General features: G+C 49.5%; 5 protein-coding genes across 6 annotated transcripts; 3 read left to right on the top strand and 2 right to left on the bottom strand.

The window, feature by feature from the left end:
* The first annotated feature begins 1,447 nt into the window (after window positions 1-1,447).
* On the top strand, window positions 1,448-3,990 carry LOC4814855 (protein transport protein SEC31). Its single transcript, XM_015186350.2, has 3 exons — window positions 1,448-1,629; window positions 1,685-2,539; window positions 2,593-3,990. Exons 2-3 carry the CDS (start codon window positions 1,774-1,776, stop codon window positions 3,270-3,272), a joined length of 1,446 nt encoding a protein of 481 aa, XP_015041836.1. The 5' UTR covers window positions 1,448-1,629; window positions 1,685-1,773; the 3' UTR covers window positions 3,273-3,990.
* Window positions 3,991-4,606: 616 nt separating this feature from the next.
* Window positions 4,607-7,008, bottom strand: RpL22 (Ribosomal protein L22). Its single transcript, XM_001354926.4, has 3 exons — window positions 6,856-7,008; window positions 6,034-6,672; window positions 4,607-5,050 (listed from the first exon to the last, which is right to left on the bottom strand). The coding sequence occupies exons 1-3, from the start codon at window positions 6,865-6,867 to the stop codon at window positions 4,784-4,786; spliced, it is 918 nt and encodes a 305-aa protein (XP_001354962.2). The 5' UTR covers window positions 6,868-7,008; the 3' UTR covers window positions 4,607-4,783.
* Window positions 7,009-7,222: 214 nt separating this feature from the next.
* Window positions 7,223-8,390, top strand: eIF3g1 (eukaryotic translation initiation factor 3 subunit g1). Its single transcript, XM_001354927.4, has 2 exons — window positions 7,223-7,348; window positions 7,412-8,390. The coding sequence occupies exon 2, from the start codon at window positions 7,412-7,414 to the stop codon at window positions 8,219-8,221; it is 810 nt and encodes a 269-aa protein (XP_001354963.1). The 5' UTR covers window positions 7,223-7,348; the 3' UTR covers window positions 8,222-8,390.
* An 88-nt stretch (window positions 8,391-8,478) lies between these two features.
* On the top strand, window positions 8,479-10,665 carry Smyd3 (SET and MYND domain containing, class 3). Of its 2 annotated transcripts, none has more exons than XM_015186351.2 (5): window positions 8,479-8,877; window positions 8,945-9,186; window positions 9,264-9,397; window positions 9,715-10,183; window positions 10,237-10,665. In XM_015186351.2, the coding sequence occupies exons 1-5, from the start codon at window positions 8,768-8,770 to the stop codon at window positions 10,605-10,607; spliced, it is 1,326 nt and encodes a 441-aa protein (XP_015041837.1). In that variant the 5' UTR covers window positions 8,479-8,767; the 3' UTR covers window positions 10,608-10,665. The 2 variants fall into 2 exon arrangements, with proteins under 2 accessions (XP_015041837.1, XP_001354964.1); XM_001354928.3 differs by having other exon boundaries at window positions 8,480-8,877; window positions 9,715-10,177.
* Zw10 (Zeste-white 10) lies at window positions 10,614-13,084 on the bottom strand. Its single transcript, XM_001354929.3, has 3 exons — window positions 11,641-13,084; window positions 11,228-11,567; window positions 10,614-11,158 (listed from the first exon to the last, which is right to left on the bottom strand). The coding sequence occupies exons 1-3, from the start codon at window positions 12,979-12,981 to the stop codon at window positions 10,683-10,685; spliced, it is 2,157 nt and encodes a 718-aa protein (XP_001354965.2). The 5' UTR covers window positions 12,982-13,084; the 3' UTR covers window positions 10,614-10,682.
* Between the last annotated feature and the right edge of the window lie 77 nt (window positions 13,085-13,161).

Genomic DNA, 13,161 nt, shown 5'->3' with positions numbered 1-13,161 from the left:
AGTATAATTGGATTTAATTATTCCAAAACGACGCAAGCAACTTGAAGAAATTTCTATAAAACCGAGCACTAGGTATTCCATCGTGGGATGGATGTTTTACTTACTGGATTTGAACCCGATACTATCATGATGTTATCGATTTTTAAATCAAATTTATCGATGCCGCCATTTTTATGCAGAGCTGCAATTCTTCTTGTTGTGGTGTGGCCACTAGAGCTGCCAGATGCAAGATAATTTTCAAATTGTCAGCTCGGCGGGTATATTGAAAATCGAATGAATTCGGTTTGTTAGATCTGGCGGTTGCTCATTCAAATTCATTAACACACAGACATTTCTCATGTTTTACACCTAAAAAGATTAATACACAAGAAAATAAAAATACTAATTCGATTATAAATGTATCTAGTGAAGGTTTCGAAAAGAAAACAGGCCCATTCTTGTTTGAGGAAATCAGACATCTTAAAAGCACAGGAGTAAAAGAAATTTTCACCCCTCGAAGATGGTGGCCATCTTTATTGAGGGTCTGGCCAAGATCAAACTTCTCCAGAGCCACAGATACACTCTGAGGAGAGGATTCGTTGCGGAGGTTCCAGTACGCTCCGAGGAGAAGTTGGGATGCGGAGGTTCAAGTACGCTCCGAGAATATTCGTTGCGAAGGCTCAAATTACGCTCCGAGGAGAATATTCTTTGCGGAGGTTCAAGTTCGCTCTAAGCAGAAGTTGGAAGGCGGACGTTTAGGTACGTTTTGAAGCAGCCGCCAAAGCCATGAAGCATATATACAAGGTGGTCTCGTCGGTAAACGTGCGAGTGAAAGGCACATAGTATAGTGATTGTGAGTGAGACGGCATATGTTGATGTGGATTAACCCTTAACAGGCCCGTAGGATTTAAAATTTCCTATTATAAAAAAAAGAGTTGCACTTTTTGTTTATAGCTTTATTCTTATTAATTTTGAATTTGCAAGCAAACGGATGGATATTTTTTTGTTAAGGTTGTCGGCCTCAACCATTTCCTCATTTGTATTTTATATTTACATTTAGTTATATATTTTCACACGGCAAACATGCTCTGTTTGCGTGTTCGAATTGACGAATCCATCTTTTAAACTTTCTTCCTCTCCCTCCGGCACGGCGTTATCAATCAATCTCCTCCTTTTATAAGTCTGCCCTTTGTTAGGAGCAGACTTCCTTAATTTTTTGTTGGGGGCACGTACGGGTTAAAAAACTTTATAAAAAAAATTCGACCGCGAACAACCTTCCACATCAACAAGCAAACACGCACGATAAGGGACAACGCGAACGAACTTCGGCTCCCGACGAGACCTATTTAGTCATTCGGAGTCCAAAGATAATATTAATAGAATCACTAAAACCGTTTTTAGATAATTGAAACAAAAAATTGAACTCGACTAGCATTTCGCGCTCAGTTTGCATCGAACCACGCGACTATCGATATGTTATACAAATTATTCATCTGTTGAAGTCCGGAATGTTCGAAAGCTTTTCGCTGGCTTGGGTCCAAAACAGACAAGTGAAATCAGTTAATAACCAAGGCAAGCAACAATAGCAACAGCAGCAGCAGCAGCAGCATCAGTATCATCATCAGCAGCAGTCGAGAGAAACTGGTTTCTGTAATTAGCATGCACATTTGATCGCTGAATTATGATTAACGTTTTCATTTCGCAGAATTTTCTGTTTTGGTCAAAGTCTGCTCTGTATTCAAGGGGCCATCGAAAGTATTGAAAATCGTTAAGACCGACCTGTCACGGAGGCAGATGACCGGATCACGGATGGGTTCTTCCAATTGCGCAGTAGTCGCCCTCAGCCTGTTTGCCCTCCTGCTGACGCAAGGGAGCGTTGATGTTGTGGATGCGCGTCGTAACCAAGGCAGCAACCAGCGTAAAACATCATCCTCATCCAGCTCCAACGGTCATGTGACCCAGCCCAGCTACAGCACGAACGGACATGCGGCCGGCAACTCGCATGCGGACGTGGCCAAGCTGAGTTATCCCAACTACAACTCGCAGCCGAATCGGCCGAATGTGAATGCGAACGCGAATCCGGCTTCGGCTCCCGCTCCTCAAGCTGGCTGGAATGTGCCCCAGGGTCCGCCACCCGCCTACTCCGCCTCAAATCCCGTAGGCGGCGCTCGACCAAATGTGCACGAGCAGGCACCATCCTATCATGCACCCAGCTATGGGGCAGCTCCGCCCAGCTATGGTGCCGCTCCGCCAAGCTATGGAGCAGCCACCTCAAACGTCCATCAGCCCATTACGGCCACCCAAAACCATGGCACCCAGTATGCCGGAGCACCACCCGGAGCCACGTACTATCCATCGGGCGGACACAATGGCTACCCAAGCAATCTACCAGCCGGCGCCACCTACTATCCCTCGTCGGGACATATGCCCATGGGCGGGGGCTATCAGCCGGCAGCCGCACCGCCGGGGGCCACATATTACCAGGCTGGCTCTGCTCTGCCTCCAGGGGCCACCTACTATTCGCAGCCACCCCAACAATCATCATCAGGCCTGGGCTTTGGTAAGTTCATCTCTCTCTATCTCCTCCACTCTAATACGGAAGCTATTCTGCAGGAACGGGTCTACTTGCTGGTGGATTGGGTGGCGCTCTGCTTGGCCACGCGTTGACCCCCTCCGGTGGCAGCTCATCGCAGCCAGCTGCAGCTGCAGCTCCTGCAGCTGCCGGTCAGGACCGCATTATCATCATCAATAATGGAGTGCCGGTGAATGCCAGCGACGGCACCACAGTTATCAATGCAGCCGGAGTAGCTGCAGCAGCACCAGCACCAATGAACACGACCCAAGATGCCCAGCCAGCTGCAATGCCAGCTCCCATGGCGCCATTCAGCCCGGAAACCTCCAATATGACCGTGCCTAATTCGGCAGATGCAGCTGCAGCTCCACCGCCACCCGGTGGAATTATTTGTGTGCCCACCAAGGTCAATGAGACAGATCCGGCCGACAGCACCAAGATGATTGAGGTGGAGAAGATCGCCTGCTATCCGGCGCCTCCGCCACCGGCGGCAGCACCCGGCGAAGGACCTGCTCCATTGGCTCCCATGGCCGCGGCCCAACCAGGGTCTCAGCAGGTGCAGACACCCCCGGCCGCCTCCTCATCGATGGACGCAGCCCTCAAGTCCAGCACTAGCGGAGCCTCACTCCTGGCACCTGGTGGTAGCCTGGGCCTTTTGCTGGTTGCAGTCGGTGCACTCGCCATGCGTCTGACAGCTCCAGAACTTTCCAATTCGTTTTAAATTCTCTATTATCCGGTTTTAGTACCATTAGTCACTCCACTGTTAGCCGTCCACTGCACCCACCACCCCTAGTTGTCCGCCCCTGTCCGCAGCTTTTTGTGGCCTTGAAATGATTGCCGCATGTTACCCAAGAGTCTGTTTACGCTGGCCAAGATCGATATTCCAAATGCGTTATGGTCCCGCTCGCCATGGGCGTGGACAAGTGACAAATAGCACGTGTTAATTGGGTGAAAATTGTTTATATATTGCGTACCCTCTTCAAATTACAGCAGTCAGTATTCAGCGACATCCCGTCTTAGTATTTCCAGCTTATTGTCTCGATAATTTATATATAAATATGAGCTTATACATAATGTATACCCAAAAACCGTATCCGTTTGCGTGAAAGCGCGTTTCCTTAACGTAACCATCGATTGTGAGCCTAAGATCCATTCAGTCGTCTCTCAACAACGAATCTCTCACAAGTGTGAACCAAAAAGACATTCGAATATATAATACCCTTTATTCTCAAGTAACGAATTATGTAAGCAAAAAAGAAAAAAAAAACGAATGTACTAAGTACGGCCCTAAAAGGGTTTGAATATTTTTCTAGAATTATTATTGCTGCACGTTTTTCTGTTATTTTTTTTTTATTTTGTCCTAGTGTATGTAAGCATTGCACTCTTTAATTGTTGAAATAAACGCTTTTGACCAACACCCCCTACACACACGCACCCGACATGGAAATTGTTTTATTTCCCATGGTGTAGGCGTAGGCATCATAGGAATTGCTTTTGAATAACTTGTATGCCACGGAATAGCGCAAACTAGAGTTGATTTTTATTAACTGTAATTGCACAAGCAGTAGAGGCAGCAGCGGCCCTCGTTCCATCCCGCTCACACCCGTGCTCACAGCACGTACACCCACACAGTTAGGTTAGTCAGAGGTGCAGTCTTTTTTTTTTGGTACGGCACAAGTATTGCGCTTCAAGGTAATACAAAATAAACCGAACCACGTACCTGGTACACAAATATTTGCAAAACAAAACAAACAAAAGCCGTGCTCAAATGTTGTACATAATATGCATGGACAAACGTACACTTCCCTTCCTGTCGTCAATCTCTTGTCGACCCTGTCCATCACAAGAGTGAGCGGGCTAGATATACATAGGTCGATGAGTAACCTCCCAGTGAGAGAGAGATCAACTGCAAAGATGAGAACGATCAAGTACTGGCTGAACCAGACAGCAGCAGCTTGATTGCACAAATTGTTTTTTTTTTTTTGGGATCGTAACTGAACCCAACAACTAGATTAGTAGTTATTTCCCGGAAATAAATAATTGAGCATATTAATATCAGGTTTACACAGTTTTTTTATTTTGTGGTAGACCCAAAAAATGGATTTTCAATTAGTTTACAATTTGTTGTTGTTTGCTTATAAAAACACGACCGTAACGTGATATTTAATAAAAACGAATCAGCCATACAATGCCATTGTAAATCCTTTTGTTATTGCTGTCTTTGTATCATCTTTACTCCGCATCGTCGTCCTCGTCATCGTTGGAGCTGATTCTGAAGTAGCGCAGCTCGTACGAGTCCTTCTCGTTGGCCACAACGCGGATCCAGTCGCGCAGGCTGTTCTTCTTCAAGTACCGCTTGGTCAGGTACTTGAGGTAGGCCTTCGAGAAGTGCACATCGGAGCTGACGTGCAGCTTCAACTTGGAGCGCTCAAAGGTGACATTGTTGCCAAGATTGTTAACCTTACCGTTGACCTTTAGGCGAGCCTTAACGTATTTCTCCTGCAAAACATAGGTGGATACGGTTAGCAGGGGACAAGAAAGGACAAGGACCAGAAAGTATTAATGCGTTCGATTGGGCGGCGATTAAGATGTCTCTTTCAGTGTTAAGGCCAACAGTCAGTTGTCAACTGAAGGCCCAAATTAAGAAGAGTGACCAATTTTTTAATATGCCACTGAGTACACTGCCATCAGAGCGACGCAGAGCTTCACTCTCTGACGGCAAATCGTCGTGGCCTAAAATAGTTTCGGTACGGATGATAATGATGAATTTAGTTAGTAGTAGTTACCTGATCGGGAGATGGTGGGCGGGAGATGCAATCAGCAGCGCCCTGCTCTGAAACTAGCGCGTGAAGCGCTTACGGTTTGCCCACATACGGGTGTTTATACGACTGAGCTTTAGTGTATTCTTTATTGGAAGTCTAGCTCTATTGTTGTGGGAAAAACCTGCAGTGTCACGGATGTCGGAGCACTTGAGCAGGGCGCACTATGAATTTTGGCTCGATGCGACACGGTTGTGCCGCACTCAACCCGGGGCCCACCACGTGGCGGTACACATAGCACGGCTTGACGCTGTTCACAGACGGTTGCACCAACTGGCCAGTACCAGGTTACTGGCGATCAGTGGCTACCCCGTTGTGCAGTGACCAGAGCCCCTTATCGGCGCACTCCCCACGAGAATGGGGAGCACTTTATACAGAGACGCGTGCCGCCATGATAGGCGAATCGAAGATTGAACGACAGAGTAGTGTTTGAAGACGATTTTCTATTTTGTCTAATCTGATTGTGAACATGTTCCAAGAGTTGTTAACCGCTAGCGGAACGGATATTGAATCCGCAAGCAGTTTAATCGCAAATGAAAGTTCGCTATAACCACAACTTTTTATCCAAAGCCCCAGGCTATGATTGGGGGCAATGGAAAGCTTGGTGCGGTAGCCAGAGTTCAGCTGATGGCGGTTCTTGGGCAGATGGCTCGGGGTACTTACGAAGTCGGCAACATCCATGATGCTATCCTCAGCGATGTTGGTGCAGTCGATGGTGAAGCGCAGGGAGACCTTCTTCTTCTTCTGGCCCTTGCCGCGGAGCACATTCTTCTTCGTCACCTTGCTGGGTGCCGGTGCTGCCTTTGCCTTGGGCTTGGGGGCAGCAGGCTTGGCAGCAACCGGAGCGGCAGCGGCAGCTGGAACAGCAGCAGCCGCGGCGGCTACTGGAGCAGCAGCCTTGGCAGGGGCGGCCTTCTTGGCTGGAGGAGCAGCCGCGGCAGTGGAGGCTGCCTTCTTAACGGGAGCAGTCTTCGCTGGAGCGGGAGCAGCAGCCTTGGCTGGAGCAGCCTTCTTGGTGGCAGCAGCAGCCGCCGCGGGTGCCTTCTTGGCGGCCTCCTTAGCGGGAGCTGCCTTGGCAGCAGCAGCAGCCTTAGCAGCCGCGGGCTTGGCGGCGGCGGCAGCAGCAGCCTTCACATCCTTAGCGGCCTCTGGTGCCTTCTTCACGTTCTTGGCAGCAGCGGCGGCGGGCTTGGCAGCCTCAGCCTTGGGCTTCTCCACCTTGCCCTTAGCGGCGGCAGGAGCGGCCTTCTTCTCAGCCGGCTTAGCAGCAGCGGCCTTAGTATCACCCTTGTTGGTCTTGGCCTGCACATACAAAAAAATAAAACTAACTAATCAGCTTTCGAGTTACGTCATTAATGGTTCGATTTGCTGCGATATTTCCACTTTTTTGTTTAAAAGATGGAATATAGATTGATATTCTGCAGCTTTCGCGAACGTTTATCATAGGATTGCATTACACTTTCACGATTTCTTTTCAGCACTTACAGTTGGAGCCATCTTGTCAGTCGAAAACCACGAAGGAAAAGAACCCAACGCTGGCTGTCAAATTTCACAACACTTCGGCGTCTGCGAAATTGCCGGCCTAGGAGCTGTCATTTGACGGCGTTACCAAATAAACTGAACGCAATCGATATTTAGCGGCTTTCATCTCTAACAGTGAGTGTTGTTAGCCCTTTTCAATAGAAACATTTACTTATAAGTAATGTTTCCTACGGTTCAAATTTTTGTATTATAGTAATAATAATTCAAAAGTTTGTTAGCCTACTTTTTTGCTTGCTGTAAATTGTGAAACAGCTTTTTTCTATTAAAATGTTGGCAGCAGTGATTGTGCGCCAATTAGCAATTAAAACATCGATATAAACCATATATCGATATGCAATTATCAACTCTGGCTCTTTTCGTGTTGCGGATCTGTTCTGCTTACTCGTGGCGAAATTTTATATTTCCATTACGCTATTAAATTGCAGTTTACAACAAAGTAATAAGCCACTAACGATATGTTGAGTGTATAAAATTGCATGTTTCACTTAAACATTTCCAGATGCCGGGCGTTGAAACTATCAAGTCGTCTTGGGCCGATGAGGTGGAGCTCGACTACGGCGGCCTGCCGCCGACAACGGAGAACGTTGAGAATGGCCACAAGTATGTGACCGAATACAAATACAACAAGGACGACAAGAAGACAAAGGTCGTGCGCACCTACAAAATCTCCAAGCAGGTGGTGCCAAAGACCGTGGCCAAGCGTCGCACCTGGACCAAGTTTGGGGAATCGAAGAGCGACAAGCCCGGCCCCAACTCGCACACCACAATGGTATCCGAGGAAATCATCATGCAGTTCCTCAACTCCAAGGAAGACGAGAAGGCCAACGATCCGCTGCTCGATCCCACCAAGAACATTGCCAAGTGTCGTATTTGCAATGGCGAGCATTGGTCCGTCAATTGCCCCTACAAAGGTACCGCCATGGATACAAATCTCATGGAGAAGAAGGCTGCAGCGGCTGCCTCTGCCGCCGTGGATGCACCCAAGTCCGGTAAATATGTGCCGCCATTCCTCAAGGACAGTCAAAAGGGGGGCCTGGGAATGCGTGGTCGCGACGACACCGCCGCCATTCGTATCTCGAATCTGTCGGAATCGATGACGGAGGCGGATCTGGAGGAGCTGGTTAAAAAAATTGGACCACAAAGTAAAATGTACCTGGCCCGCGACAAGAATACCGGCCTCTGCAAGGGATTCGCCTATGTGCACTTCAAGCAGCGCAAGGATGCTGCGGCAGCCATCGAGATATTGAACGGACACGGCTACGATCATCTGATTCTCAGCGTTGAATGGTCAAAGCCGCAGAACAATTAGTCGTGTTAGTCTTGGTTTAGCTATATCTATCTGTAAAGGCCCGTCTATTCGCCCCAGCGCCGCTACAGGCTTGGATTGATCACATATTAAATATCCTTAAGCTAAAGGTTTGCTACAAATAAATGAGAAAAAATATTGCCTGCAAGGGCCCCGAAGACAACAGCAACAATGTGTGGCATTTTTACTCTGCAAAATCAAATCAATCAAAAAGTTCATGTTCCTATTGAGTGGTTATCACTGTACCTGCACCCCGTATCTGTTCTTGCGCCAACGATATGGCAACGCTGGTCACCGCGCGGGGCTGCGCTGCTCTGCTGCACAAAACGAAAACAAATATTTTTTGTTTTGTTCTTCGCCTGCGATTTACGCAAATTTGTGTCTAAAAATAGAACTAGATGCCGCAAAACATTCAAAAGTAGAAACTTCGAAATCATTTTTTTGAGGTGCAGGTGTGCGCTCATTTTTAGTCGTACGTGACGGGCCCCCGGCCAAGCAACAGCAGCAGAAGACTCTGGTCCCAGGTGTCCCATCCCCATCCCAGTCGTCATGGATGGGAAGTCCGTCAAACGAGGACAGCGCATCCTCACAGAGAAGCCTTTTGCGTTTGTGCTCAAGTCGCAGTATCGCCTGGAGCGCTGCGATAACTGCCTGGAGGCGTAAGTGTTTTGTGAAATGCGAATTGAAAGGCCTATTAATATTTAAACGATTCCATTTTGATCCTAGGACCAAGGTGCGAAAGTGTTCGAACTGCCGATATGTGTCTTACTGTAACCGATCCTGCCAGACCCAAGCCTGGGCACAGCACAAGCACGAGTGCCCATTCCTTAAAAGCATCCATCCACGGATTGTGCCGGATGCCGCCCGCATGCTGTGTCGCCTCATACTGCGCCTCCAGCATGGCGGCGATCTAATCCGTGGCTATTATACTGAGCATGGATCCCGCAAGTTCCGTGACCTCATGTCCCGTGAGTAGTACGCCCCCATGGGCCCCATTCAGGGACTGCCAGTGGACTGCTAATGGACTGCTCCTGGCCCTCCACAGATTATGCTGAAATCAAGAATGACCCAAAGCGGCTGGAGCACTTGGACTCGTTGCATGCCGTGCTCACGGATATGATGGCCGATAGCCCAAGCACAGTGCCAAACAAGTCGGAACTAATGAGCATCTATGGTCGTGTAAGTAACAGCCACATGATGGTGGACAGGTAGTCGCATGTCTTCGATATAAGAAGAAACGGGGGGAGGAGATGGAGGTGGAACATCACCCACCTGTGGTACAAAACTAAAAATGTACCCGAATCCGCTCCTGTTCTGCCCGAATAAGAAACCAATCAATGGCGCGGGGCTGGCGCCTTGCCAGGCGATTGATCATTTCGCGAGGTTCACGGTTTAGATACACTCAAATGTGATGTTTTGATAGCTATTAGCTATCTCTTTTCTTTTGCCGCCTCTTTATATCCGTATCTGTATCTTTATCTGTATCAATGCCGCAGCTAATCACAAACGGTTTTAATGTTTTGGATGCTGAGATGAACTCCATTGCCACTGCCATTTATTTGGGTGTCTCGATCACCGACCACAGCTGCCAGCCGAATGCGGTGGCCACCTTTGAGGGGAACGAGCTGCACATACACGCCCTGGAGGATATGCCCTGCCTGGACTGGTCGAAGATTTTCATCAGTTACATCGATCTGTTGAACACGCCCGAACAGCGGCGACAGGACCTCAAGGACCACTACTACTTCCTGTGCGTTTGCAGCAAGTGTCGCGATCCAAAGGAGGCGCGCCAAATGACAGCCGCCGCCTGTCCCAATCGGAAATGCAGCGCCAGCATCAACATCGAGTGGAACAACTGCAAGCGCTGTTCGGTGGGCATCAGTCCCAAGCTGAGAAATGCCTACAATGAGATCATGGCCCTGACCAAGCACAATCTGGAGGCCATGAAGGATGTGGCCTGTAAATGTGACTTAATTTCGTGTGACTTCATTCTTTCACTAATTTGTATGCTCCTGCAGATCTGGACGTATGCAAGGTATGCCTGGACAAACAGGCGGGCCTCATGCATCCTCTGAACGTGTGGCATGTCAAGACATTGGATGCTGCCTTTGAGGCGGCCATCGAGGTGGGAAAATGGGAGGAAGCCCTCGACTACGGCCAGCAGCTGTTACCGGGCTTCCAGATGTACCATGGCCAGTGGAATCCGCTGGTGGGCCTGCTACACATGAAGCTTGGCAAGATACAGCTCTTCGAGCGCCACCACAAGGAGGCCAGTCATCATCTGGAGGAGGCCCAGCGCATATTGTCCGTCACACATGGCCGGGACCATAGACTGCTGGTTGAGCAGCTGTATCCGCTTATATTTCAGGCCCGCCAAGAGGCCAACTGATGGATAGACCTTTTGGCATTGTTTTTTTATTAAGAATTAAAGCATAATCTAAATAACATTAGCGGGGAATCAGATCTACATAATCTGGGTGATGGCCTTGGCCCGACGATCGGTGTCCTGGAACAGGGCCCGTATCAGATACCGTATCTCATCGGCCTTATAGTTGGCCGTCAGCGGGCCGGCTCCCTTACACCACAGTTCGGTGATCTCCTTGAGCGAGGCATTCATCATGGTCTTGAGTTGCTGCAACTTCATCCACGAGCGCACCTGATGCACCTCATGGGGATCGCGGAACAGTTTTGGGGCTTTCTCCAGTACCACATCGATTAGATCGCTCAGATCGCTGGCCATGGTTGCGGAGATGTCGCGCTGTGTGAAAATATGTCGCACCAGCTCATTGATGAACGCATGGAGTAGCTCGACAAAGGTGCTGTTGTACACATTATCGGGCAGGACATTCTGCCACACGTTCTTCAGCAGCTCCAGCTGACGCAGGCACTGACGTACAAGCTTCAATGGGCCGGTGCCCAGCGTATGTGGACTTTCAAATTCTGCAAAAATGTCAAATGTCAAAATTTTGGGGGAAATAGGGAATCACCTATTCGGGTGCTCACACTCACCGAAACTCTCCATGATGTCCATCAGTATGGAGGTCTGGTAGGTGACCTGCACCCGGAAGTGCATGGTCCCAGTGGCCTGCAGCGTCTTGACCAGTGCGGGAAAACTCTCGATCCCCTTGTTGGCATTCTGGGCGACCCAATGTGTGAAGTACATGCAGTTGTTGTGGAACAGCACCGACTGTTGTGGAATGCTCTCAAGCAGTTTCTTGTGCACCCTGGGCACCTCGTCGATGTACGTCTGCAGCATCATGCCAATGACGCCGGCCAGGGGATCGGCCTCGTCCTCGCCCGGCTTCTCCGTCGGTTGTCGCAAAATGCGTTCCATTAGCTTCATAAAGTCCTGCAAAACGAAAGCAATAGGAATTTAACGTGACTCGACAGGGAGGATGATGGTCCTGTTCATCCTTCTCTACCTGTGCACTCCTCGAGACCATGCAGCGGGGGAAGAGGAAGGGATCGCATCCGGTCACATCCATTGCTTGGTTGTTGGGCGCCACCAGCACCATGTCCTGCAGATCACGCTGTATAATCTCCCGGGTCGACTCCAGGACGCGACTGCACAGCCGATTACGATAATAGGTCCCGTACTGTTCGATGAACTGACTGAGTCCGCGATCCACCTCGGGATTGATGAGGAACGAGTCGGCCAGATACTGTTCAAAGTGCGCCACATCTTCGCACAACGTGGAGGCCTGGTACTCTTCCATGGTCTCGGGCACAGCCGGTATAAGGCAGTCGTTGACCAGCAAATGCATCATGCGATCCTTGACATGATCCCCAATGATGCTGAAAACATGCTGGCTGCTGGACAGGCTGTGGTTGATGCCGCTCAACGTCTGGAGGAGCAGTCGAAAGTGCTCGAGCACCTGCTTGTAGTTCGGTCTCAGTTGTGTGCTAGTGCCGCTAGCCGTGCCACTCTCCTTGGTGGAGTATGAGAGCGAGAGTTGGACATAGGTGCCGGCTTCGGCGTTCTCGTTGCACTCCACCCCGACAGGCTTGAGGATAAGCGGCTCGATGCAGTTTTCCAGCAGGAATTCACACAGTCTGACGGGATTGTAGCGCTCCTGGAATAATGCGATGACAATGTCATGCAGCTGACCCTCCTCCTTGCTGACCAGCAGTGTGACGCACTTGGAATTGGGAAAGGATTTGCAGTTGAGTTGCACCAACCGATCGAAGCGCTCCTGCATATTCTGCTGCAGGAGATGGGCCTGTACATGGTACTTCACCTTGATGGTTTCATAGCATTCGAGGGCCTGGAAGATGCGCACCACATCTTGGGTAGCGGCTTCGCCCTCGCCGTATATGAGCGATCGCAGACGCCCCACCAGATCGAGGACCACCAGATAGTCCTTGGTGCCCTTCGCCTCTTCTACGCACTGGAAGAGCTCGTCGATCTTCAGAATGTGCTCACTGACCTGCAGGCCCAGCATTAGTTCACGCAGCTCCCGACTGTGGTCGGCCAACTGCGTGCTTGAGCCATTTAGAGCGGCCAGGCCCTCGGTGCCCACCGTTTCAAGCAGGTCGTTGATCTCCCGGCCCAGCGAACTGGACTCCTCCAGGAAGATGTCCGGCGATGTATGATTGGTCATAAACTCCGAGTAGTTCTCGTCTATATGCTTTCTGACGCGCTCTTGGAAGCGTTCAGTGCGCGTCTGTACTTTGGAAACTGTCGATTTCGTGTCCTCGAGGCTAGCACACCCATTGCTCTGGAACATCTCCGGCAACAACTTGATCTGCGCTCTTGCAGCCATGATTGATTGAAATAAAGGATGAAAACAAAAAAAATACGAAACTTTTGTGTGTTGTGGCGGCGGCTGCCGAGTGTGGCCAAATTAAGGCGTTCCACAATAGAAAAAAAAAGACATGCACTTATCGATTCTCATCGATAGTTTAACTATCGCATGAACTAGTGTGACCGCTTAAAGAATTCC

Source organism: Drosophila pseudoobscura, chromosome X, assembly GCF_009870125.1.
Source record: "Drosophila pseudoobscura strain MV-25-SWS-2005 chromosome X, UCI_Dpse_MV25, whole genome shotgun sequence".
Lineage (NCBI taxonomy): Eukaryota > Metazoa > Arthropoda > Insecta > Diptera > Drosophilidae > Drosophila > Drosophila pseudoobscura.
This window is presented reverse-complemented; position numbering and strand designations above follow the sequence as displayed.

What these genes read in the sequence shown, in the direction of transcription:
- LOC4814855 (XM_015186350.2), top strand. Translation starts at nt 1,774, where the DNA reads ATGACCGGATCACGGATGGGTTCTTCCAATTGCGCAGTAGTCGCCCTC. An exon ending in ATCATCAGGCCTGGGCTTTG is followed by an intron (nt 2,540 to 2,592) that starts GTAAGTTCATCT and finishes GCTATTCTGCAG; the next exon opens with GAACGGGTCTACTTGCTGGT.
- RpL22 (XM_001354926.4), bottom strand. An exon ending in TCATGGATGTTGCCGACTTC is followed by an intron (nt 5,051 to 6,033) that starts GTAAGTACCCCG and finishes TATGTTTTGCAG; the next exon opens with GAGAAATACGTTAAGGCTCG.
- eIF3g1 (XM_001354927.4), top strand. Translation starts at nt 7,412, where the DNA reads ATGCCGGGCGTTGAAACTATCAAGTCGTCTTGGGCCGATGAGGTGGAG.
- Smyd3 (XM_015186351.2), top strand. Translation starts at nt 8,768, where the DNA reads ATGGATGGGAAGTCCGTCAAACGAGGACAGCGCATCCTCACAGAGAAG. An exon ending in GTTCCGTGACCTCATGTCCC is followed by an intron (nt 9,187 to 9,263) that starts GTGAGTAGTACG and finishes GGCCCTCCACAG; the next exon opens with ATTATGCTGAAATCAAGAAT. An exon ending in TAATGAGCATCTATGGTCGT is followed by an intron (nt 9,398 to 9,714) that starts GTAAGTAACAGC and finishes TCAATGCCGCAG; the next exon opens with CTAATCACAAACGGTTTTAA.
- Zw10 (XM_001354929.3), bottom strand. Translation starts at nt 12,981, where the DNA reads ATGGCTGCAAGAGCGCAGATCAAGTTGTTGCCGGAGATGTTCCAGAGC. An exon ending in TGGTCTCGAGGAGTGCACAG is followed by an intron (nt 11,568 to 11,640) that starts GTAGAGAAGGAT and finishes TTCGTTTTGCAG; the next exon opens with GACTTTATGAAGCTAATGGA. An exon ending in GGACATCATGGAGAGTTTCG is followed by an intron (nt 11,159 to 11,227) that starts GTGAGTGTGAGC and finishes ACATTTTTGCAG; the next exon opens with AATTTGAAAGTCCACATACG.